Here is a 26,878-nt window from a genome sequence, read left to right on the forward strand (position 1 = left end):
AATGTATTTTTCCAGGATTCTCCAGAAATTGGTGAATATAAAGTTCAAAAGAACAGTATTTATTTTAAATAGAAATCATTGTATAATAATGTATTTACTCTCACTTTACTGCCACTTTTGATCATTTTAGTGTAACCTTGCTTTATAATTTTTAATTTCTTTTTAAAAAAAAACATGCCGACCCCCAACTTTTGAAAAGTAGTAGATTTAATTTTGTCAAAGGTATCAAACAAACCAAACTCTATTTGATTAGTTCAATTATACTTGAAAGCAAGGGTTTATGACATATCCCCATAGTGTCTTTACTAAAATGTTGAGTCTCATGATGCAGCATATCCATGAGCACACTAGAGAATTACACACACATATATACAGTAATACACACAACCAAACAGAAACACAATACTCCATGATAGATGACTTCTGTTCCTGTGGTAAGCTAGTAAACACATCGGTCACCACTGACAACGCCATCTGTGCCTGTACTATCATATGTACGCAATTGCACAAACCCCCCCCACACACACACACACACACACACATACACAGTGTCTCATGTGACAAAGCTTTTAAATCTGTGCAGCTACTATCCAGACTCCATTTCCACTCTACAGCACCTGTGTGTATCCTTAATTCAGTGTTAGCCCTCCAGTCCAATGCTTCTTCATTCACTACCACCTGAGACCCAGACACACACGTACACACAAACTCCTAACAGCAGGCAGCTGAAGATGGTTCTATTTCAATGCAAATAGCATCTCATCCACAGGGTTGAGGTCTCTAGATTAGATTTGTGAGTTTTCCGTCTAGCTGTACTCTGCAGCAGGGACTCCGTTAATCAGCTGGATTGACTTCATGCCGTGGATTCTGTTTCTGAGTTGAGCAGAGTTTGGTTTAATAGACTGCCGATCCCTCGCCAGACTTGCTGAAAGCACGACCCTTGCTGAGAACTGAGCTTGACTCTCTAATAGTGACTGGAGTAGATAGGCCCTGTTCACACCTGCTATTAAAATCCCATGGCAAATGGACAGCCGAAACAGATCACATCTTTGCATGTTTACATCTTGTTTTGCTTCACAGAAGCATTTGGGTATTCACAGGGGTGCACAAGCTTTTCACTCTTTCTCTCATAAGAGCACCTCAAGATCATTCCTCTCACTGCACATAGTGTGACCCATTAAATATAACTATATATAAAAAAGTAATAATAGTAATAAAAGAGATAAAATGTACGTTTCCAAATATTACTTGCAAATACTGTTATATTCCATTAAGACTATGTACAGTTCATATATTTTACAACTTCACCACATTAGTGTCACGGTTTGGCGAGGGAGGACCCAGATGCAGAATGAACAGGGGAAACACAAGAACAAAATGAGAACACAAGAGGACAAGGCAGGAAGACAGTCCACACAATAGGCTAGGGCAGACAACAGGCAAGTTGAGATGGGATAGGTTCTGACTCGCGGCAAAAGGAGACTAGGTAGCACCTCAAGGAACCACAGGCTAGGCCTAGGAGATGGGAACACTTAAAGCACAGAAATGCCTGCCAGGTCAGAAGACTCAGCGACCAGGGTGGACTCGGGAAGCAGGACAGGAACCAACTTGACAGACACACACAAAGACAAGACCTTGCAAAACAATGACTAGGGAGGATAAACAAGAAAGAAAATTGAAAGTGAAACAACAAAGTAATAAAATCAATTCTAGAAATAAAAAACTGAGACCTATGAAAACAAAAAGGGAAAAAGCTCAGAATAAAAGGTCTAGAACTACAAACAAAATAAAAAAGACAAGACGGCGACCTTGCTGATAACTAGAAAATTTTATAAAAAGGGACCAAACCAAAAGGTTTAAGAACTAAAAAAATAAAGAGCTGAACCTCAAGACTAAAACTAGGCTATTTACTTAATTCAGGAACAAAAAAAAACTATAATTTATTGTGTGGGGGTGGACAAAACCAGACCAGATGCAAAACACTGACACGCAAACTCCAATAAGACACAAGCAAGGAGAATGCACATGACGCTCACACAAAACTAACCAACAAAGACAAGAGGGAAATGAGCACAATATAAAGGGAGCAGAGCACACGATGATCAGGTTAATACAATAGACAAATAAGACTAAACAAGGGGGTGTGGTAATTGAAAACGGGGAGGCAGGACAAGAGGAGCACATGGCCAACACAAACAAAGACACAGCCATGTGTTCAGGCACAACAACAACAAAAAAAATACACATTAACCAAAGATAAGACAAAAAAGACTGTCAGGACAGGATCCTGACAATTAGTGCATTCTGATTTTTATTTTATTTATCTCTATAGCACTTTTTTATTTTATTTGATTTTATTTTATTTTATGCTTCTCAGTACTGAAAAAATACTTTTATATTTAATATTTCTCTCACTGTGTCTAGCATCATGGATTTATTTATTTACTCTTTTTTACGGAATTGCCCCCCCCCCCCCCTATATCTAAAGATGCAGGAAAATTAAGCTGTCTGTGTTTCAGAAGAGCCTCTTTGTCAGGAATTAGGTTTTGGTAGAGCAGATTGTACTAGAGAAGTTTAATGTTCAGTGTTCTTGTTCTCATCTTGTATCCTCAATCACACAGATTACAGCCAATTAATATCTCACCTTTGTGCAACTCTCACAGGAATCTGATCTAAATACATCAAGATGAGTTTTCAATCTGAGTGTGTATGATAAGGACAGTCTTCAGAAGCTGGTGCATGAGTCTCAGATTGTGCTTTGATGACCAGACCTCTGGTGGAGCTGTGAAAGATCTCATTTGATATCAGCATGAATCCTTCATCTGTCACACAGCAGTGTGGTGTGATTCAAGCATTCTGACTTAGCATTAAAGCAGAGAAATTAGACAAATTAGGCTTGCAGTTGAATATTAATCTTCATTTCATATAGGAAGTAGTGAGAGGAAGATATCTCCCATGTATGTATCTCTGTTACTAAATTTAAACCAGGCTTAAACATTGCACTTTTTTTAATCTTCATTCATTTTTTTTTTGTACTTTTGTTTGTGCTCTGGCATAGAATGTAAAAAATAGTAATGCAAATATGTTGTTAGACCAACAAAAGAGAATGGTTTCCAAGGCAAAAAAGTTTGTTAAGATTGGACCCTTTTTTTTTTTTTTAACAAAAACAATAGATACATGACTCAAATGTGTAGAATGTCCCACCCATCCTGTGTTTCACTTTCATTTCCTGTATCCTCTGTGTGTGAGAGAGAGAAAGTAAAAAAGACACTGGGCAACAACAACAAAAAAGATTAGAATAAAAACAAGAATTTCCTAAGAATGTGTCTGGCCTGGTGAGGGCTGATCGGAGCTTAATGCCCAGAGGTCCACAGCTGGCCCCTGACCCACAAATGAAGAATTAGCAGAACAGCCTGGCAATTAGAGCCCAAATCCCTGGGCAGAGCAGGAATGCTAGAGAACATTCCTGCACTGGGAACACCTCCCCAAACCTTTCCAATTTGATCCAGACATAAAACACTCTCACATGCATGCAAGACTAACCCCTGAGAGTTAAGAAAGTAAGAGGGAGTGGGTTGAATGGCAAATAAAATACTTTCTATACTCCCTTTCTTCCTTCTAAAACCAACCAGTGTTGATGGAGAACCTCAAGATGGAGGACCTCTTTGCTAAAGAGACCAATGTGGAATGGTCAAGGCTAGTTTGTTTCTGGTATGATGAAGAAGAGAAGAGGATGGGACAGTCGTTTTAGTAGTTAAGGTTTCTCTTTGAGAAGCAATCTGAGCTGTTTTTTTTTTTTTTTTTTGCTGTAACACTTTATAGAGTGAGAGAGAGGACAAGAGAGAGATCAGTGGCAGTGATAATTGCATGGTTGAGGTGGACTGAGGTTAATGAATCTCTCCTTCATCGCTCTGACCTTTCTAGTATCAACCCTCTGTTCATTCTGGACATTTTTAATGACAACCTTTAAATAATTTATCTAACTTATTTCCCTTCATTAGCCGTCGACTTTGACATTTTCCCACTCCGCCTCAAATCTTTCAGAGAATATCGTCATTGATTTTTTTTCACTTGATATTTCTTCAATCATGATTCCATTTAAAAATGAAGTTATCTCACACACACACACACACACACACACACACACACACACACACACACACACACACACACACACACACACACACACACACTTTCTCTCTACAGTGCATGGCTGAGGTTTGAACATGCAGGAGACGTTTATAATCAGAGACTACTGTGAGCTCATTAAACCTGGAGTATTGCAAACTATGAGAGAGAGAGGGAAAACATTTATTTGGAATGTACAGGCTCTGTAAATATTATCAGCAAGTAATGATCTACCTCTGTGTACAGTATAGAGGGTGAATATTAGCACATACCTAAATGCTAATCTAACCTAGCCTAATGTTTGTTCAGCTGATCAAATGCTGTTATTGTCAATTATGCTTGTTGACTTTTTAAATTGTCAGCTAAAATGACCTAACTGGTGGCTACTATATATTATTATTATTATTTTTTGTTTTGTTTTTTAAATTAGCAAGAATCACTTGTGATTGGATGACTTAGTAGCATCAGTAGGAATGGACCGAAAATTATGATATTATATTATACATTTTAATATAATAATAACTGCTGTCTTGGAGTTTCCTGTTTATTTATAATAACTGCATACATGTCAGCAACGTTCATATGTGTGAAAAAAAGTGTATAGAAATAAGTAAAAATAGAAATACCTATATTTAATAGAATTTTACAAAATCAACATATTATCATATGAAGGATCATGTTACACTGAAGTAATGGCTGCTGAAAATTCAGCTTTGCCTTCACAGGAATAAATTGCATTTCAAAATATATGAAAAAAGTGTTTTTAATTGTAACAATATTACTGGTATTTTTGATCAAATAAATGCAAGCATAAGACTTCTTTCATAAACATTAAAAAGTTTAATGGTAATATAAATTCAATTATTAATATGCAAAAATATTTAAAATAATCAGTTTAAGATTCTAAATATGAAATTAAAAATGTAAATGAATACAAATTTTACATTTATAAAAATAAAACAAAAATTGTATTGTTGCATTGATAAAATTTACAGGGCAAATTCAAAATCTAAACTACTGACCTGACCACAAACTGAGCCCTGAGGGTGAAGTAAGATTTGTTTCTGGCTTGTGCAAGCCTAAGATTCTTTCATGGCTGGTTGCCAAGGTTTTTTGGCGTGATGAGTTTGTTATGAGGTTACTATGTGGTTGCTTACAAGTCTGTGGGATCTTTATTACCAAATGAAACTCATATATCTAATGAATGTTTAAAAGATACTGAAAATGGAGGAATTAGAGACATTCGTGTATGGTGTAGAAAAAGAATGTAGAACGAGAACAAGGTTAAACTTATTTAGAGATGAGATTGAGAAAATGAAATGCAGAACTACTCCTGATTCCAGATGTGGACCTGAACGGAGATTTGATTAAACTCCTCTGGCTCACAGTCTCAGTTTGACGGGAAACTCTCGTTGGGAGCGGTGGGAACTCCTGTTGTTTCAAACACTCGAATGACTCAATAATCAGCCAAACTCCCTCAGGCTGTGTGTGCTTCCATCTGAGCTTTTCACTGAACTGATCATTTTCATGATAAATGGATCAATTGGAGAGACGGTCCATTTTGGCCATCTTTCCTTGCGTTGGACATCTGTTGTAGTTTTGTTTATTCTGCACTTAGACTTTGAAAGGATACTCCAGAAAATCTGCTTCTGGCAGGAAACGCAAACAGTATGTTAGTTTGCACGCTTGCCCAACTTTACCCGTGCTCAGCAATGGTGCCATCCATGTCCATGTGCCATCTTGTATTGAAGTTCTCAGATAAGGGTTCAGATTCTCTTGACAGATGTTAAGCACAGGAAGAATGAGGAAATTACAGAGAGAACGGGAGAGGGAGAGATTAATTAATCAACGCCATATGTGGCTGCATGAAAGTTGAGACAGCATCTGTACGTTCACAAACAAACTAACATAATTAAACACACTGCCATTTATGAGGTACTGTACTGCTGTGTTTACAGGCTGATTTGATTTCGGTGAGTAATAGGGCTGAACCTCAGCTCTGATTAGAGTAAACAGATCTCATCTGATACTGAGAACTGAAAGGAGAAAATGCAATACAGTCAGTAGAGAAAGTATCCAAGTCCAACAATTCCATGCCAAGATGGACATTTCCTAAATTCCTGGCTTGTTAATTGTTTGTTTTGTGTGTGTGTGAAATTTAAATTTGAAACATTTTATTTTAGTATCTTTATCTAGGTTTGAGGGTTTATTGTGATTACAATTAACTTCATATTAAAATAATATATCTTGTCCTTATTTAGATTTAGTAAGTTAAAGGATGTGTGTTACTGTAAGAAATATTGGTTCACAGATTTATCTGTGGATGACTGTCGTGTCTGAAATGTATTTTGTTTTCCTGGGAAAGCACAGCATACACTCACAGATGCCACTCTAACCGATTGGATTTAAATCAAGTTGTATGACGGCTTTTCAATTGAAGCAGTGAAACAGATGGAAAGCCTCAATGAAACATGAAATGCAGCAGAGGGTTTGGGGGGGATTCTGTCTTCCACCCCCGCCGCCATTCTTTCATTTTCTGCCTTCTCACTTCTCCCATCTTCCTCTCTCATCCCATCGCCAGTTTCCGCTATTACACACATTCTCGTGCTGTAATGAAATATCCTATTTCTGCAGCTGTTGCATTTTCTGGACAGCTTCCCCAGAATGGAAGAACCAATATTTTTGTCATGAGTGTGAAAAACAGTTTGAATAGAGGCCTTGTGTGTACAATCCAGACTATTATCTCCTTCACGGACTTTATGTGTGCAACTGTACACGGATGTGTTCCATTCAGAATCGATTAGAGAATTTCTGGGGTAACACTTTAGTTTAGGGACCAATTCTCATTATTAACTTGTTGCTTATTAGCATGCCTATTATTAACATATTGGCTGTTTATAGCCATTAGTAATGGCGGACAACCTAACAACTTCACATTAAACTCTACAGGACTCAGTTAACATGTTAAATTCTAAAGTCCATGACAGTACAATTAGAAAAATATAGGATAAGTATGGTATGTTTGGCAGGCTTGCCAGAAGAAAGTCTCTTCTATCTAAAAAACACGGCAGCACGGTTTAGGCTCGCAAAGTTGCATCTGAACAAACCGTAAGACTTCTAGAACAATGTCCTTTGGACAGACGGGGAAAAAAGTGAAGTTGTTTCGGCATAATGCACAATACCACGTTTGGTGAAAATGTAAAGAGTGTATCAGCACAAACACCTCTCAGCACAAACACCTCATATCAAAAGTTACACATGCTGGTGGAGGGCTGATGTTTTTGGGCTTGTTTTGTAGCCAAGGACATGGGCACCTCGCATTCATTGAATCGACCATGAATTCCTTTGTGTATTAAAGTATTCTAGAGTCAAATCTAAGGCCACCCATCTGACAGCTAATGCCTGGCCAAAATTGGGTGATGCAACAGGACTATGATCCCAAGGGCACCAGCAAATCTACAACAGATTGGCTAAAAAAAGAAAAGAATGTGTTAATTGTGACATAATTAACATGTTTAATATTTAAAAATGAATATGTATTACTTAAATATATACTATATACAGTATATACTGCCATTACAAAAGATGAGATTTTTTAATTATTATTCAAATAAATTAATACCTTTATTCAGCAAGGAAACAAATGTATCAGAAGTTACAATAAGGGCATTTGTAATGTTACAAAAAAAATCAGAGATTTTAAAAAAAGGAAAAAAATATTATTTCTTCCACAAACAAATGACTCAGTGTTGTGAAACAGCATTTGACTCGCATGAATTATCAAACACAACTGAAATTCTGTTTCATAACCTATAAAACCTTTTTGAGAAGCTCATGAAATCTGTGCCAGTCTACATGTTCACACACACACACACACACACACACACACACACACACACACACACACACACACAATTGATTGGGAATGTTGTTTAAAGAGCAAAGATAAACACACAATTGCTATTCATGCTTTAGGGTCATTAGTATTCAGGTCTAACCATCTACTCCCCAGTGGATGTCTCAGCAATGGCTGCAGGTAACAGTTTTATGAAAGCAAAGGACGAGAGCGGTAGAGAGGGAAGGAGGGAGGGAGAGAGAGCGAAACGCTTGCCTCTTTTTCTCCGAGAGAGAGAGAACAGATTAATCCTGTGATTTCAAATGCCTGTATCTGCTCAATAGGGGAAATTACGGCTGGCACAAGGCTCCATTTTCATTAGAGTCCAGACTACATATATATTCAGGCTCTAATTGAGGCCAGGGCCCTCCTGCTCTGTAATCGGGCCCTCTATAACTGTCTGTTAAGTACTTTCTGCTCTTTTCCCTGGGTTTTAATGATTTCTGTGTGTAGCGGCCCATGGCTGTTTAACGGATCATTTCCTGCTCGGCATGTCTGTTCGTTCTAAACAAAGTTCAGTGGAATGAAGACGTTTCATCACTTTTGGATTCGCCTTTGAGAGATTTCAAAAAGAAAAGAGAGGGAAAAGACTGCGGATAGATTGCACATCTTCCGTATGCCAGATTTAATGAGTAATGTTTAGCAGAATGGGAGAGATGCATGCTGGGAGAATTTTCAAAAAGCCTGTTTTTGTGCTTTCAAGACCATATGTGGATGTCAAAATGATTAGTTCTAGTTAAGCTAAAGACTCAACATACACAAAAAGCACATGTCACATGTACACACTGTACAGAAATAACAAGGAAGAGCTAAAAACCGACTGAAGCTGTAAACAGACGTCACAGGAACTCATGAAGCGAGTCTCCCAGACTCCCCAGTGCATTTCACTACAGTTTCAGTGTGTGTGTGCCTTTGTAAAATGTGCATGTGTGTTTAGGTCTAAATGCAGTGGTCATGGTTTAGGCTGCTGCTAAATTTGGAACTTGTGTTTGGAGCTTGAGGGTTTAGAGGGGTACGAGGAGGCCGTACCACAAAAGCCTCTATTTTTATATCACATTACTGAAGTGCACTACAGTTTAATTTTTTTTGAACGAAGTCTCTTATGTTCACCAAGGCTACATTTATTTATTAATGGCATTTTAAAGCCTTAATTATATTATGTTCTTCCAGCTTATTTTATTAAGCGTTAGTATTAAAATGTACTAGCAACAGCATACGTACAATTTATACAATCTATTACATATATGATAAAGCAAGAAGAAACTGTTCGGACATTACTGTCTTACATTTATGTTCCCAAAACATGCTGGCAACAAGAAACATACTGGAGTTTTAGTTGTCAACACAAAATGATTAAGTAAATGTGGATTGAATATGATGTAATTAAGTTGTGAAATTTGAGATGTAGCTTTGTTCATTTGTTCAAGCAGCAGGCAAATCTTTTTTAAGTGCATTATAAAATCACAAAGAATCCACAGGAGGGTTGTGGGAGATGTAGTTTTTAGGCTCAAGTGGAGCGAGAGCTGAGCTGAAACAGGAGAGAAGAGATAAGAGCAGCAACGTCTGAAGAGGGGAAAAAAATTAGAAGAAATGTGTCATAAATTGTCTATGGCTATAAAAGATGCAATCTGGCCAAAGATTCAAACCATACACCAGCCTGGGCACAGTTGGATGCAGCTTCACACACGTGTGTGTGTGTTTGTGTGTGTGTGTGTGTGTGTGTGTGTGTGTGTGTGTGTGTGTGTGTGTGTTTGTGTGTGTGTGTGCAGAAGGGAGGCTGAGGGATTGGTTGCCACGGAGATTCTGACACATTGGACCCCACTCCCTGCTGCCCTCAGTTTAGCCTTGACAAGTCGGAGAAAATGCTTGGAGGCGGGCAGGCTAATTTACCATCCCTCTCTCCCTTTTTTCACCATCTCTTTTTTACCTCCGCCTTTCCCGTTTCGTTCTCTCTTTCTCTTGCTCTCGCTGTGAGGTCTCATTAAAGAGTTAGAGGGTACTTGAGTAATTAATGTGGAATTCAAATGAGCTTATCAGGTCAAAAGCAGCTTTGCTCCTTTAGGATACTCTCCACTCATGAAAAACAGCTCTGACAAGCTTACAGTGTGAATACTGATTGTACCACATTGTGAATACTGATGACAGCCCCAGATTCATTACAAAACAAAACTTACACACATTCTTTCTTCTTCTCAGGGAAAAGGGGATTAGCCAGCTTAACTTTATAGTGTAACAAAAATGCATTATTAACTGACATGGACAGAACAACTGCTGAAAATAACACTCACACAAGCCTCTGCTGGGACAACTTCAGGTTTACCATTTTATCTGGTTTGTTCCTTTGAAAGATTTATGGTATGGCAGTGGGGATAAGCAAAATTTGCTTTCAATTCATGAGCTGGAATTTGAATTGGCAACACTTCACAGGATGCTGAAATGGAATGAACAGGAGAATTTACTGAATTGCCACTTACACACATTCAACACAGTAACAAATCAGAGGAATTTTTATTAGTTCAACACAAGCTGCAACAAAGCATTAATAAATGCATATTTTGACTGATTAGGCTATTCATTCCCTGAGAATTTTTTTTTCTGTGTTGATATTTGCACTACTGTTCAAAGGTTTGCAGTCAGTGAGATTTTATATATATATATATATATGTATATATATATATATATATATATATATACACACACAAATATTTCCACATAGTGACGTAGACATGTGGGGGATGTTTGTATGAGCCGTTTTAGGGGACGTGGCAGAGTCTTAACTTTGATAAAGAATATCTCTTTGGATTTTAGACTTAAGTCTTTGCAACTTTACAGATCTTCTTTATGCACCAAGAGCTGGTAACACTCCAAAAAGAATATAAATTTAAATCGTATCATATGACCTCTTTAATATAAAATGTAATTACTGTGCCATTCAGAAGTCATGAAGCGCATGAACATTTCTTATTAACATTAATGTTGAAAATGTTGTGCTGCCTTACACAGAAAAAATTATACAAATTAGTTTTATTTAAATTTAAATTTAAATTTAAATTTAAAATTTAAATTTATTTTAGCTTCATTTAAATAAAATAAAAAAGTCAAAAGTTAGTCAACTAAATCTGTTTATTTAAATGTAGCTAGAAATAAATTGATTGCAAACACTTACCTTAAAAAATGTAGTTAATTCAAAGAATCTTTTATATATATATATATATATATATATATATATATATATATATATATATGTAACTAATGCTCTGAGCACACTCAGATACACAATAAATAAGTAAATAGTCTTGGTTTGCACCATTTATCTCAGTTTGGACATGATTGGTTGATGCAGTCATACACTTACATGCACAAACACAAACTGAGGCATGCTGTTATGTGTTTTGCGTTTATGTATACTTTTAATCTGTTGTCATCTTGCTTAAAGGAATGTTTACCCAAAAATGAAAATTCTGTCATCATTTATTCACCCTCAAGTTGTTTCAAACCTGCTTGAATGAATAAATGATGAAAGAATGTTCATTTCTGAGTGGACTATCCCTTTAAAAGTGCTTTTAGTGATAATTTAGCCATTCTGCAAATTTTCTCAAAATCAAACACAAAATGCCTGACAGATAGATTTTGCATCCAAACAGAAAAATTTCATATCTCACAATTCCTATGGCATTGCAACATAATCACATTGGAAAATGTGCCTCTACCTACATAAAAAAAAAAAAAAAAAAATCTACAAACTTACCTATACATACACTTACTGCAGTTTCGGGCCTAAATTAACACTAGAGAACACTAGTGGCAATAAAACAGCAGGTTTTATTCCTTTTCCCATAAATATCATTAAACATTATTGATTTATAAAGATTTATTTTTATGCAATGTCCTCAACAAACTTTTGCAATGCTGCATGATTTGTAAACTAATACATTTTGACATTTGCATTACATAACTAGCTTTTCCAGCATAGTAAACATGCTCAGTAGCTCACCTGATAAAAGAGCTCAAAGACTTTGTAGTAAGTTAAAATGGCATTGTTTCTTCAGTAAATGCGTTTGAATTATTTTTCACATTTGCTTTTGTTTAAACTACTGTTTTTTGTTTAGTGACGGTAGTACATTATTTTCAAATGCAATAGAGAAGTAATCGTTTAGCGACACTCTCTGGACATTGAATTTCTGAACTGTAACAATATGTACAACTAATGTAATAAAACAAACACACTTTTTACTGCCTCTGGACATTTCAATTTAAAAGTGTTGCAAAACATGCAAAAAGCAACATAATTTAGCAATTTTGCAATGAGCCTGTGCTGGACATCTGTCAGTTGGAAGAGATATTTTCTGTGTGCTGTTCCTTAAACACACTGATAACCTCACCCTTATGTGTGTTTTGTAGAGCATGTTGTATTTAGTTTACTCTATCGTAAGAATGTTGTCTGTTTTTTTTCAGTCCTCCTTCTCTTCCTCTAATTTCTATCAATGCAGTTTCTCTTTCTGTGTCTCTTACATTATCCACTGCTTCTGTCTGGTGTCGTTGATGGAGAGGATCATTTTATGAACAGCGATGAGGTTTCGTCTTTTTATTACCTTTGTTTACTTTTCTCATTTCTGTTTCCAAAGAAATTGGTGCTTCTATTCAATATTTTATTCACTACCAATGATGATGACATTTTAAACATTACCATAATAAAAATGTCAGATTCCTTTTACTTGCTAAGGCTCATTTTCTAACATTTTTATATACCTTAAATACACATTTAAACAAAATTGTAAGACATTTCTGTAATATGACACAATTTCATCTTGCGAGTTGGTTGACAGGTGATATTTGCTGCAATGTTTCTTCACTTTCTTTGCACGTCACATTTAACACACTGATTAAACTCATGACATTAATGGTCATGTTGAGTAGATGATGCCACGACTGTGGGACAATTGTAATTTGATGGATGGTATAAAGCATGGTATACTGTTTTAATGTGACTTTCAAATAACAAATAAGTAAATAATCTATTAGTTTTCATAAAAATCAACCCCTGGGATATAATAGTGCCTTTAGTAGAGTTTAACACAAGTCCCCCACACAACCTGCACCTACTTGCTCTCATACACTTACATGACAAGAGCAGAGTGTGATGTAAGAAAAAGACAAACAGAATGAAAGAGAGAGATGGGTAATTGAAGTGAATGAGAGAGATAGAGTGAGGAAGTGTGTGGTAGCCTCTGGTGGCCCATCTGTCTCTCTTGCTCTCATTCTGACTGATGTAATAAATTATTTTAAGACTTATTCAGTCTTTTGTTTAATGCTGCAGCTCTGATTACACTCATAAAGCACACCTACTAAAAACACTTTTTTTAGATAGCATGAAATGACAGCTACTTTAGTTATGTGACCCCTGAGAGAGTTACAGAGGTCAGTCTTTACTCTGGAAAGCTCTGCTGTTTACTCTACACTGGATAATTTTTTTCAATGTGGTCATAAAAACTGGTTTTAATGTATAAATGATGTGGGGAAAGTGGGAGCCTAGACTAGAAATCTCTAGACAGGGGCCAAAATGAACATTTTCCAAGTGTTGGTTGTAAGTAAAAATGTGCTTCAGCAAGTAACTTTAATGTTTTTTCTCTACATTATTATATAAATGTATATGCATTGTCTCCATTATTATTAAGCCAACAATAATAAAAGTAAAGTAATTTTTAATATAATGTGTAAATATCACTTAATTATCATATTATATTGTAATATATTTACATTGCATTACTTTGTACTTCTAATACACTTGATTTTACTTCCAATACACTTAAACTGAATAGAAGTATTAATTTCTTTAAAAAATGTATATTAAAAAATTAGCTGACCACAAACTTTTGAGTGGTAGTATATACATATTTAATGATATTTGAATGAAAATACAGTTTCATTTTGATAGACCCCTTATCTGTTGGGGTGTACCATGCTTGTGAGCCTCTTTTTGGTACCAGGATGCATCCCTTTCTCTCTCTCACTAGAGTCCAAATCAAATCAAAGAGTTTTATTAGTTTGCCTGTACAAATTACAATATTTCCTCAAAATGGAATCTATAAATTGTCTTTCTCGCCATCTCTCCATATGATGAATGAGTTATAGCAGTGTCCTGTGCCCCTCCATCTCCACGAATGCCCCAGTTTAGCAGCCAAGCAAAACCAGCTCTGCCTGGTGCCCCATCAGTCATCACACATGCAGTGTAACACTGCAGGCACAAATAGAATCATGTCAGATAGCACGGGGCCAGGAAACATGAAAACAAATAGCACTGTGTTTGGCTAATAGCTGTCATTTAAGCATCCACCCTGAGGGAGGAGAGAGAGGGAGATGTGAGTCTATGTCATGTGTACAGACGGTAATGAGGTGAGCAGCGAGAGGCTATTCCTTTACCACTACACCACTGATGAGGAAGGTAGTCATGTGGGACGGAGTGAAAAAACACATCCCGACACAGGACTCTCTCTCTCTCTTCCTTTCTTTATGGCTCTCTTTGTCTTACTGTAATGCTTTTTGCTTCTTTCCAGTGGTCTCTCTCTCTCACTATATTTATTTTTAACACTTATTTTACAATATTTGAGTAAGTGAACTTATTTAACATGTCTGTATTTATGTAATGACTTTTAGAGTTGAAAAGTGAATAGGATTGGTTCAGCACAGAGTTTTAGCTGGGCTCAAGAGAATAGTGCTCCATTTTTTGTCACATTGTCAACTAGGCACTAAAAATGAATTCAGAATTTATAAAAGAATTCAGAATTCAATGATGCCAGCGATGAATGTTTTGACAATACTGACATCTAACAGCATTGTTTTCATGTCTTGTGGAAATTCATTTTCATGTTACGAGCGTGTTTAAAATTGTTCTGAACATGTACTTTTCTTTTCCTCATGTTAACATTCTGCTTAATATCTACTTTTGTGTTCCTCGTAAGAAACTAAGTCGGATTTGGGACATGACATGAACTTTCTTGGAACTAAATGTAGGCTGACAGACTTAGTACTACCCTAGCTTACAGAAAACTTCAATGTAACCTCAGTTTCCTCTTCCTTTAAAAAAAAAGGACATCTGCTAGCAATAAACCAACATATGCGCTAAAGACTCCGACACGGTTCAATAACTCTCAAACATGCTCGCACAGAATGAAAGATGGAATGTTTTAGCAGTTTTCTTGCTTTGGGAATCTGGAATCTGCTCCGCTTGAATGGGAACAAAAACATCTAATCTCTAATCTATCAAGTGATGTGTCAGCTGTCAGTGTAACAGGTTTGTTTTGACTTGGTTTAACACAGTAGGTTGTTTTGATCTCAGAAGCTACCTTATTTCTCATGATTCCCTATGTGGTCCTGGAAAGCTGCTCTTTTTACAGAACACTAATTATAATTTATACAAGAACCCCACACACATACACACACTGGGCTTTATGTAAATAGCACTCTTAAACTCTGCTGGTTAAGGAGGTGTGTTGTCCATAAACACACTGAGCTCCTGCCTGAAGACCCATAAAACACTCATTTACTGGAAAGCTGCACCTCTTCTTGTACCAGTGAGAGACAGAACACAAACCCTCCGAACATTTTGTGTCACATAGCTTTGGATTTTAGTAAGAGGGAGAGAAAGAAAGACAGAGAAAGTGAAAGCTCATCAGAGCGCTGGTGTCATGGTTGGGCTATGCATTTAATCACTCTGACAGGCCATGGTTTCCTTTCCCGCCCTCCCTTTCCCCCCACAGCCAATCATATTAAAGAAATGAATAACCTCCACCAATGAAAACCCCCGGAGTGGAATGGATTGGAATGCTAATAAGCCCCATGAGGGAGATAGAGGAGTGGAGAGACGGATCAGATACTCTGTCTAAAGGCTCTTCATCCCACTAATGGAGGGAGCAGAGAGCAGTTTAACTCGTGGACACACGAGGAGACATTCAGAAGTGCTCCAGACCATTAATTCATTAGCATGACATGCAGTTAACTGATCACTGTAAGGAAATACCAATCACAGCAAACACGGGGACAGTAAAAGTTGGACATTTTAGTATTTATTACATCTCAGCAAAAATATACAATTTAACTGGAAAGTGCTTAAAGTGTCCATTTTCTACACTTTCAATTTATTTTTATCAGAACTCCACTTGTAATGTTAGTCTGATTGTCATAATCTAGTTTTATATGACCTTTTCTCTCTCTTTCACTGATCTTTTCTCAGTTGGCTTTGCTGCTGTACCTTTAAAACATTCATATGTGACTTCCTTCTTTTGTGATTGGCTAACCACTCTGAATGTAGCATGCTGGGATATGTGATGCCATCATTTATTAGGCAGTCCCAGTTGCTAAATACTAGAGGCTGATATAGACTATAAATGGGCAACAAAGAAATTATTTTATAAGGAAATATTGAATCCCTAGAACTGATTGTTTTTTGTTTTAGTTGTTTTACATTTTTGATTGATTTTTTTTTCTCAAACCAAATACACTCAAAAGTATTTAGGCCCTGAATTTAAGATATAAGTATTTGAATTGCTTATACAATTTCCATCAATTTGATTGAAACAGTTTTAACATAAATATACACCTGCACTCAATACAGTTAATTTGATGCATATTTGTCAGTCATTCATAAACGAAACGGGTAAGAAACAGCATTTATTAAAATTAATGAATGAGCATAATCTGTTCACTGTGAGAATAATGGAATGTTTTCAGTTAAACAATATGAGCGTTATAATAAAACAACTTCCTGTGGAACAAGCAATAATTACTTAGATAATATATGGAACTGAAACAAACTGGGTTTGTTGATGAGGAAAATATAAACATGGTTTGATTGTATCAGAGCTATTAAATCAAACTTATTTGTTTAATTTGCAAGCTTTATGTAAGTTTTTGTTAAAAGTGTGAAATAAATATGTTTGAGAGTAGGATATAGCATGTCATGCATTTATGTCAAATGCTTCAATTTAATTTAGTTTGGTGAACAAATTTACAATTTGAACAATTATGGAAGTCACCTTGGAAATCAAATACACAACAAAACAATATTATACAACAATAAACACATACCACAATAGTTGGCCAGTCATCATAACCATGGTAAATATTGTGGTACACGAGCATAGTAACCATATAACCATCACTATACCATGGTGCAACCACAGTCATTTTCTGAATGCAACAGGTCACTACAACAGACCCCAAAACATCCTTTTATGGTGGCCTGAGAACATTTGGACTGTTCACATATACATGTTATATCAGTCTGAGACTTCCTGGAGTGTGTTCATCTTAATGCCCGAAGATCTGGACTGTAGTTGAAGTTTTGTCTGCAAAAGCTGTAGCCAGGTCAATGACTAGACTAACATGAAATATCCCCCCTTTCTTCCCAGCATAAATCTGGGTTTAAAACCTTTCTTTATTTTCATAGAGAAATTCCTCTGATTCCCAGCTGTCTTGGGCCCCCAGCTCATCTTTCATAAAAAGCAGCTCATGAGAATCTCTCAGCACTCATTTTACATGTAGAACATTTCCCCATTTCTGTCTGGATGTGTGTCTGTGTGTATTTCAGCCTAAACAGCTCATTTTCTGGGAAGCTTAACACTATGGAAGCAGATTAGTCTCAAATATAATTCACGCAAAAAACACGATTCACACATGCATAGACAATTTCACATGCATGAAACCTAATTCACGTACACACAAAAAAAATTCACGTGCGTGAAAAAAAAAATATATTCACAAAAAGCAATTCACATGCGCAAAATAAAATTATATATTTAGAAAATACGTTTCACAAATGCAAAAAACAATTTGTAGATATACAACTGTGCACAAAAACCTTTGAATGTTTAAAATGTACAAGTGTTTGAATGTACGAATCGTCATTTACTACGAATCCACTCGGATTTGTGTGTGTGTTTTTGAGACATTCCTGGCAGAGCTCTCTTCCCACATGGGTCTGTCGTACTCTTTAGCCAATCAGATGCGAGCTTACCATTCAACCAATCATATCATAAGCCACTGAGTGCATTCAAGAAGCACGATTCTGCGCACCTTTTGCGCAATATGGATTAATTAGAACGGAAATTAAGGCTTTACATCAGTAATCCAGCATGGCGAATGAAGAACGGGAAGCACGGGTAAGAGTTTAGTTTATTTAATAAAAGTCTGAGTTTACACATTTTATCATTTACACATTCAATCAAGACAGTTTTTCTAGTTAGAAAACTAGTTAGAAAAAAATACAGTTGTAACAGGACAGTTGTACAGTAATTATAAATTAAACTGCAATCAGGATAGTAAAAAGAAAGACCTGTAAAGACAAAAGTAACATTTTGAGAGTTGTGAAATTATAATTCTAAATAATCTTGTTTTATAAATTGATGTCTGTTAGGTCAGTGTGTACTTTCTTACAGTAATACATTTTAAAACATGTAGCCTAGTCATTGTTAACCACTACGTTGAAGCAATGTAGTTCGATCAAGATAAACAACATCACATATTTAGAAACGTTGTTTAATTTGTAACTATATATGTTATAGTGGTTCTCAACCTTTTTTTCCACTGGGCCGCACTATGGTCCAAGTCCAAGTGCAAGCGGATTGCACAGGTTCGAGTAGCAATGGGCTTCTTCACACTGCCTCCACATGTGCAATTGTGCTTTTGAAGCCTACTGACCACGCGCACCTGTCCGCGCGGTCATAAAAAAATGGGAGGTACGCGTTCGTCCTCTCAGAGCCTCCGCACACACTCTCCCATGACGATGATTACGTCACGCCTACCTAGCAGTCCATAACGGTCTCCCCACTGACGCGGAAAGTTTAACATATGGCTTAAGATGCAGTCTGTAAGACGCGCACGGGAGCATGACTTGACGCGACATTGCAGAAAATGTGCATTCACAAATGTAGCCTATGTTGATCCAAATATGGAAAGCACATTCGAATTTAATAATATAAGGTTCTCTCCAGAGATGTTTTGCCACATTTCTTCAATTAAGGATGATTGCTATGTAATATATGGTGTTCCCATTTGCCTGAACTTCAAGTAAAATGCGGGGCAAACCGAAAATCCAGCACTCTCCTTCACTACTGATACTGCGACTATTATTTTTTATACATGTTCATTCGCTGGCATTTTTCACATTTCTTTTTTTTCTCCCTTAAAAACAAATTTGTCCATTATGACGCTCAATTTTACCGAACTAATGGCTGTTGATTGAATTCTGCCAAAGTGGGCGCTTGTATGTATTCGTTAAATGAGTAATGTTATGTGAGTAGGTCTGCTCATGTCTGAAAATAATATATGAAACATTATTTATAAAAAAACATTAGGCTATAGCTTATATTTCTTAAGTAAATGTTTAAATTAATGTAAAAAATAATAATAATTGTAAAACTGAAAAAAAAATTAATTGTGTTCAGCATTGTGGGACGCATTTGAATTCGTGACGGGCCGCAGGTTAAGATGATGCTGCTGCTAGCTCCATGGTCATTTAATAGGCCTAGCATATTGTTTCTTTTATGCGGCTGAAAATAACCGTGCTTTCTGTTACTGAGCCTGTGTCTGTCACTCGTCCTCTTAAAAGTGGAAGCTTGTGCTTTGTTGCATTATATTGAAACTTTGTTGATGTTCTTTGTTCATGACTCTTTATATGGTGATAAAAGACAGCTTTGTTGCGTTTTTTTTAAGTGGGGATTGGGGGTGCGCCAACCCGGTTGGGACATAGAAGGGGGAGCACAGGAAAAAAAGTTTGGGAACCGCTGCATAACATAACGGTTATGGAAATTAGAACGACAGTACATTGAATTAAATTGCAATGAAGTTACAAACGATCCACATCATTAAAGAGAATAAGCTCCGAAATATATAAAATAAATAAAAACGAGGATCAATCTGAAACTTTTCAAGCGCGACAATAAATAACCTACACACGATCCACAACATAATTAAGTTGCAAAGAGCATAGGCTCAAACATAAAATAAAATGAAAGAGGATGCATCTGGAACTTTTCGAGTGCAGCGCAAAAGTCGCTCAGCCTGCAGCGAGAGAGAGATTTCCTCAAGATTTCCTCATTTTCTTTCTCTATTCTCTTCGTCTCTGTTGCCTCCAAATCCTCACTCTCTCTTGGCCCCTCTCCTCCTGACTAACAACTTTATCATAAGATGTCCGACTTGACAGTTTCTCTGATTTCAGCCAGTTAAGCATATTTATAATATATATTATGGAATGAATGAAACGAGTTGGCACGCATATTAGCCTGCAGTACATAAAAGAAGAACAGTGCGTTGAAGACAGCATCTGTCTTCTACGTTTCCATCGAAAACTAATAAATTCTAGGTTTTTTTTTAAATAAAAGCGATTACAAAGGAAATGTTTACTGTTCATGTTTTTTTTATTGTATGGAAAATTAATTTCAATGTACAGACAATATATTTACAAATTAAACAACGTTTCTAAATATGTGATGTTGTTTATCTTGATCGAACTACATTGCTTCAACGTAGTGGTTAACAATGACTAGGCTACATGTTTTAAAATGTATTACTGTAAGTACACACTGACCTAACAGACATCAATTAATAAAACATTATTATTTAGAATTATAATTTCACAACTCTCAAAATGTTACTTTTGTCTTTACAGGTCTTTCTTTTTACTATCCTGATTGCAGTTTAATTTATAATTACTGTACAACTGTCCTGTTACAACTGTATTTTTTTCTAACTAGTTTTCTAACTAGAAAAACTGTCTTGATTGAATGTGTAAATGATAAAATGTGTAAACTCAGACTTTTATGAAATAAACTAAACTCTTACCCGTGCTTCCCGTTCTTCATTCGCCATGCTGGATTACTGATGTAAAGGCTTAATTTCCGTTCTAATGAATCCATATTGCGCAAAAGGTGCGCAGAATCGTGCTCCTTGAATGCACTCAGTGGCTTATGATATGATTGGTTGAATGGTAAGCTCGCATCTGATTGGCTAAAGAGTACGACACACCCACGTGGGAAGAGAGCTCTGCCAGGAAAGTCTCAAAAACACACACACACAAATCCGAGTGGATTCGTAGTAAATGACGATTCGTACATTCAGACACTCGTACATTTTAAACATTCAAAGTTTTTTGTTCACAGTTGTATATCTACAAATAGTTTTTTGCATTTGTGAAATGTATTTTATAAATATATAATTTTATTTTGCGCTTGTGAATTGCTTTTTGTGAATATATTTTTTTTTCACGCACGTGATTTTTTTTTTGTGTGTACGTGAATTAGGTTTCATGCATGTGAAATTGTCTACGCATGTGTGAATCGTGTTTTTTGCGTGAATTATATTTGAGACTAATCTGCTTCTATATAACACCACTGATTACTCAAGACGCCATCTTTACACAGCACCTCTTTCTTTACTGCCAGGTCATTGTCTCATTCTGTCTTTTGCCCTTTTGTTGGCTGTTTTGTTGTGCTATATCAAAACAATTATTTGTATAGTTTTATCATTACATAATAGACAGATAGATATATGATGTGTTTAGCAAAATCAGTGTGTAATCCAAAAAAAGAAAAAAGAAGGAAAGGAAAAAGGTCTTTTTTTTCTTCCAGGGCCCAACTGTTCTCTTTTTCTGCATTGAGAAACAAATAATTCAAACAAATTAAAGTACTGTCATTGCATGAACAATTGCTCATACAGCCATTATGAGTTGTAAATGAGCTATTCACATATGCACACCTGTTCACAGTACAAAGGTACATTTCATCAAGCTGTTGGACATGAATATTAACGCTAGCACCATTAGCAGAGCTCACACAAGGTCAGGACCTGTGAGAGGAAACGCTGAGAACATTTAAAGAAAAGAAAAAATAGAACATTTTATGTGTTATTTAGGGTGAGCTCTAATTTGACATCTTTGTTTCTTGCTTTATGGGTGTATGTGTGTGTGTGTATGAGTACAGTAAGGTGTAGTGGCTTGTGATGTGTACGTCAGAGCTAGCTAGTGTATGTTTAAGCATATGTTGAGTGTTTAAAGAACAACAGGTGTTTATTAGAATGGACAGTATGTGTGAGCTACATCATCTGCTAATAAGGAGCTAATGATAGAGATGACAGAGACAGAGATGATGTAGTGCTGAGTTAGTGATGTTGATGTGTGTGTGGGTGTGTATGACACACATTCTCTCATCATCTGTTACACACACATTCATTTTACTGACTTTTTTTTTTAAATTAAAGCAGATTTTTTTTTCCAATTAGGTTTTTGTGATGAACAGTGATCTGAACTGTGTTCATTCTGGCAGGACGGGAGTTCTCTTGGTCCTTTTGCCTCACAGTGTTGTACTGTTTGTACTCTCTTTACACCCTGTCGGCTGTTAATGGGAGTGAAATCCAATATCAACACACTGTGTGTGGATCAGTCCAGTTTAAACTCAAACACAAGAACCATCAGTTCTCCAGCTGCTGCCCCAGTGTAGACGTCCAGCCCTGAACACGTCCAGCGAGAGAGTGAGAAAGAGAGAAGGATTAGTTGTGTAGACTGTGCCGTGGCGTGACAACCCTCTCGACGCCAACCTGTCTGCTTAGAAGTGAAGAGGAAAGAGTAAGAGAGAAAGAATGGAGTATGGTGTAAGAATAGAGGTGTGGAAAAGGAGTTGAAGTGGGGGGGGGCGGAAAAGACACAGCGTTTGAAACTCTTCTCACACTCAAAATGAACAAATGAGAGAGAGAGAGAGAGAGAGAGAGAGAGAGAGAGAGAGGAAGAGTACAGACAGTCTCACAGATGGAAGTGGATTTCCTCATGATTAACATTTTTACTGAGAAATGTAAAGATAAATATTTGTTCAAGACAAAATCACATTACCCTAGTTCACAAACAGATTCAAATTTAAATGTATGTGCGTTGCCAGATTGTGACTAATGTCTGGTCCATATTGCAACTTTATCTGGCCGAACTGCCCACTTACACAGAAAGTGACTGTCTGACCATTTCATGTGGCCAAGATTTTTTTTTTAATTATTAGTAAATCTGAAATGTATAGAAGCTTGAAAGATAATATCAGATTATATGAAAAAGTCATATCCCACAATATGACTTTTTCCCTAACAATTACAACTTTATTCATCACATTTGTGCAATTTTTTATATACCTTTATCTCAATGTGACTTCAGTTATTATGTTAATTTATCTCTCACAATTATGTTTTTCAATACATTTCCATTCAAAAATTTGGTATCAGAAAACATTTTTTTTTCAGCAAGGAAATAATAATAATCTTTTTTTTTACTGTTTTCAACATTAATAATAATATGAATTGTTTCTTGAGCAATAAAATCATCTTAAAGCATATTCAGTATATAAAGCATATTCAGAATGATTTCGGTGACCCTGAAGATATAATTTATTTTAAATTGTATTAATATTTCTCAATATTATAGTTTTTACTGTTTTGATAAATTAAATATAACTTTGAACAGGATAAAAACAAATAATTTCTCTCTAAACATAAAATCTTACTCACCCTTGCCTTTCGAATGATATATTTATCATTATATAGTGTATATATTTTTTTACCTTTAGGAATCATTCCTTGGTCCCAAGGAAATGTGATATAACAAAGAGAACAAAACAGAATGCACAAGTCTGTAGCAGTGTCCAGCAAAACTTATTCAAAGATTGGATGCTATGAACCTTGTAAACTTTGGCAAATTCAGTCACTAATTATTGCTCAGAAATGCTCTTTGTTGCAGCCTGCATGGGAACTTGTAAACACAATGTTGGTTCTTGGCAGATTGATAAAAATCTATGTGCTTTGTTTCCCAGAAATCGCATAAACCAGATTGTAATTTTTTTTATTCTTTTTCTGAAAGCTCTTGCTATTTTCTCAGTGTACTCAGAGGGTTCTTAAGCAGTGCATGGATGTGCCATCTGAGGCTGAGAATTTTTTTTTTATCTTAATCACTGATACAGAAATAGGTATGTTTGTTTTTTAGGTGTTGTTTGTTTTTCTCAGTTTTTTTAGGCAGTCTCTATCTGGGGGGTTATGGGTATGATTTTGGTTTCTGAAAGATGCTGAATCCTCCTTCCTGCTTGAACTTCTCGTTACCCCTGAACTCTGTAGAATCGAAAGCCTGGCTCCACATGATTCCAAACAGAAGCATATCTTTGCAGTTCATGCGCAGCTGGCAAATGAAGCTCTCCTACCTCTTCAAAGCATTCTCCATATACCTCACTTCTTTAAAAGCCTCTGGTGAGGATTTTTTTTTTCTGTTCAGGCTCTCATTCTAACCCCCTACTTTCTCCTGCTCTGGTGAAAATAGATTGACAAAGATGCTGAGTGAGAGGGAGAGAAAGTGTAGGATGCCTGAAGGCAGGATTAACGGACAGAGTTGATTTTATTTTCCTGTGTTTGAGGGTTGTACTGGTGTGTAAATGAAGCAGTGCCCTGCAGTGTGATTGGCAGCTTTCTCTGGTGTCGCCCATGAGTCAAGCCAATTGAGCATGTTAGCACAGAATTTGTGCGGCAGATGGGATACAACATTACAGATCCACAGCAGGCAGTTGGTCACACCTTGGAAATGATGGTCTGGGGTCCAGACAACATAGGGTGCTCTGTAGCATTTATTTTTAGATCCAAATTGACTTGTCTAGTCAACAGGTGGGCCACATGAAGCCTTAAAGGGATAGTACACCCAAAAATGAAATTTCTGTCATCATTTACAGTTGCCATCATTTCATCAGCTGGAAGAAAATCTGTGCCTCTCTGTGCCTTTATCATTGTTGCTGTGGTGTGAACTCATTGAGAGCAATTTTAGAACTGTCTTTATCTTTATCGTTATTCTTGGGGCCAGATTTACTAAACAGGGCAAATTAGCGTGAGAACGCTCCATTCCAGAACAGCACTGATGGGCAGGTGCTAAAATAACTGTGTCCATGCCTACTGAGCACTAATTCTTTACTGCATGTCTTTAGTAAATCATGACAGTACTATTTTAATGCCAAAAGACCTTTGTGCTGGACCTTGGTCTGAACAGACCTTAAGTGTGGATCAGTAAAACTCCATTTTGACTGGCTGTGCATTTTGAGACCTGTGTGAGGGAGTTGTGTAGGGAGAACATGGAAACGATCCACAAGTCTGTCAGATGAAGGCATATAGTTACAGAGACTTTAGACAGACAACACACATGCTAGAAGTGAGAGACTCCCTACTTACCTGCTCTCTTTTCATCTGTCATCCTTTCCTTTAATGAGCAGGCAAGAGAGACAGAGAGGTGCACGTGTGTGTGTTCAGACTTCTGGTGTAATTGGGCCTGTGACCTCAGAAGGAAGTTTGTTTGGAAGGTAGTGATGCTGGAGGAGTGTGAACATATTGATTTGTGTGTGTGTGTGTGTGTGTGTGTGTGTGTGGTGTAGCTTACCCAGTGATTGATGGGTTTCTCTAATGTCATGTCAGAGAGCGGCAGAGATATGCACAAGAACATCCAGTAAACACACACATTCCTCCTCCTGATGAATTATTCGAGATTTGTTCACACACTCCTGCTGAATATCTTTAACATTCATTAGATCTACTGGTTTCAGAAGATCTCTCTCTCTCTCTCTCTCTCTCTCTCTCTCTGCGTGTGTGTCTTCCACACTTTATTAGGTCTTTAAACTTTTAAACATCACAAAGTGTGCTAATGTGATGCGATGTGTTTGTGTTGTGTGCAGAAAACTCAGGTGACGGTATTGACTACAGCCAGCAGAAGAGAGAGAACATCGGAGACCTGATTCAGGAGACGCTAGAAGTGTTTGAACGCTACGGGGGCGAGGACGCCTTCATCAACATCAAATACATGGTGCCCACCTATGAATCCTGCCTTCTCAACTAAATGGAAAGGAGAGCTCACTCACAGAGTTTGTCTTATAAAAACATGTAAACACACCCACCTTAAGTTACAAACCTAATTTTGGACTTTATTAAAGTCATAATGCATATGAGTCTGTGCACAACGGCGGTCTGTATCAGCGAAGACACACACACATTTCCTGTGAAGAAAAACAGACACGGGTAGCTTGGGGGCCAATAAATCTCTCGACTGCAACTAACCTGCATTTCATTTTCAGTCTGTGAGGAATTATTAAAAGAGAAAGGCAGAAAATGTGCACATATCCAATACAAGCTGGCCACTGGTACAGGAAACAATGTTTTGTATGTAACAAAATTGAATGGTTATCATGATGATCTAGATTTTGAAGACTTAATATCAGAGTAAGAATTCATATATCTATATTTTGAGCATTTATATATATCTCATCATATAATTTCGACCACATCTAAAACTTTTACTTGTCTCCAAAAGCTTCATCTTGCCGCACAATTTTCTTCCAATTACAGATCATTTTCAGAAGGTCACTGATCTAATGTAGCTCTCTTTCCTGATATAATGAACATATTCTTGCCTTTTCTTCCAATTTTCTCAGTGGTTCCTGATAAAAAGTAAAAACAAAAAAAAAATATTGAGACTCCCCTCTGGCTGTTCACTCACCTTCCAACATTCATCACCTGAAATCTCTCTTTTTTCCCCCTTTCATCTCTTCTACCAGGGGTGTTGCACCTACTGTAACAGAATAAATTTGCTCCCATAATTACAATAATGCATATTTCCACTTTGGCTGGAGTTCACATTCCAGTGTTCATCTTTCAGCAAATCAGAGTGATCATCACTTAATTAATATTCAGAAGCCATGGTTGGTATGCTGAGCCACTGACAGAAAGTAAACCAATTTATATGAGAACTTCAGAAGAGAAGAAAAGTCATGTTTGCCAAGAATATGCAGTTTTATATTCATAGCCAACAAT

General features: G+C 36.7%; 1 protein-coding gene across 1 annotated transcript in view; it reads left to right on the forward strand.

The window, feature by feature from the left end:
* LOC132112788 (parkin coregulated gene protein-like) overlaps positions 1-26,120 on the forward strand; it is a 114,367-nt gene extending 88,247 nt beyond the window's left edge. Inside the window, exon 5 of the mRNA XM_059520450.1 lies at positions 25,747-26,120. Coding sequence (XP_059376433.1) covers positions 25,747-25,907 — 161 coding nt within the window. The 3' untranslated portion in view covers positions 25,908-26,120. The remainder of the gene's footprint in view (positions 1-25,746) is intronic.
* The last annotated feature ends 758 nt before the right edge of the window (positions 26,121-26,878 follow it).

Source organism: Carassius carassius, chromosome 32 (assembly GCF_963082965.1).
Source record: "Carassius carassius chromosome 32, fCarCar2.1, whole genome shotgun sequence".
Taxonomy (NCBI): Eukaryota; Metazoa; Chordata; class Actinopteri; order Cypriniformes; family Cyprinidae; genus Carassius; species Carassius carassius.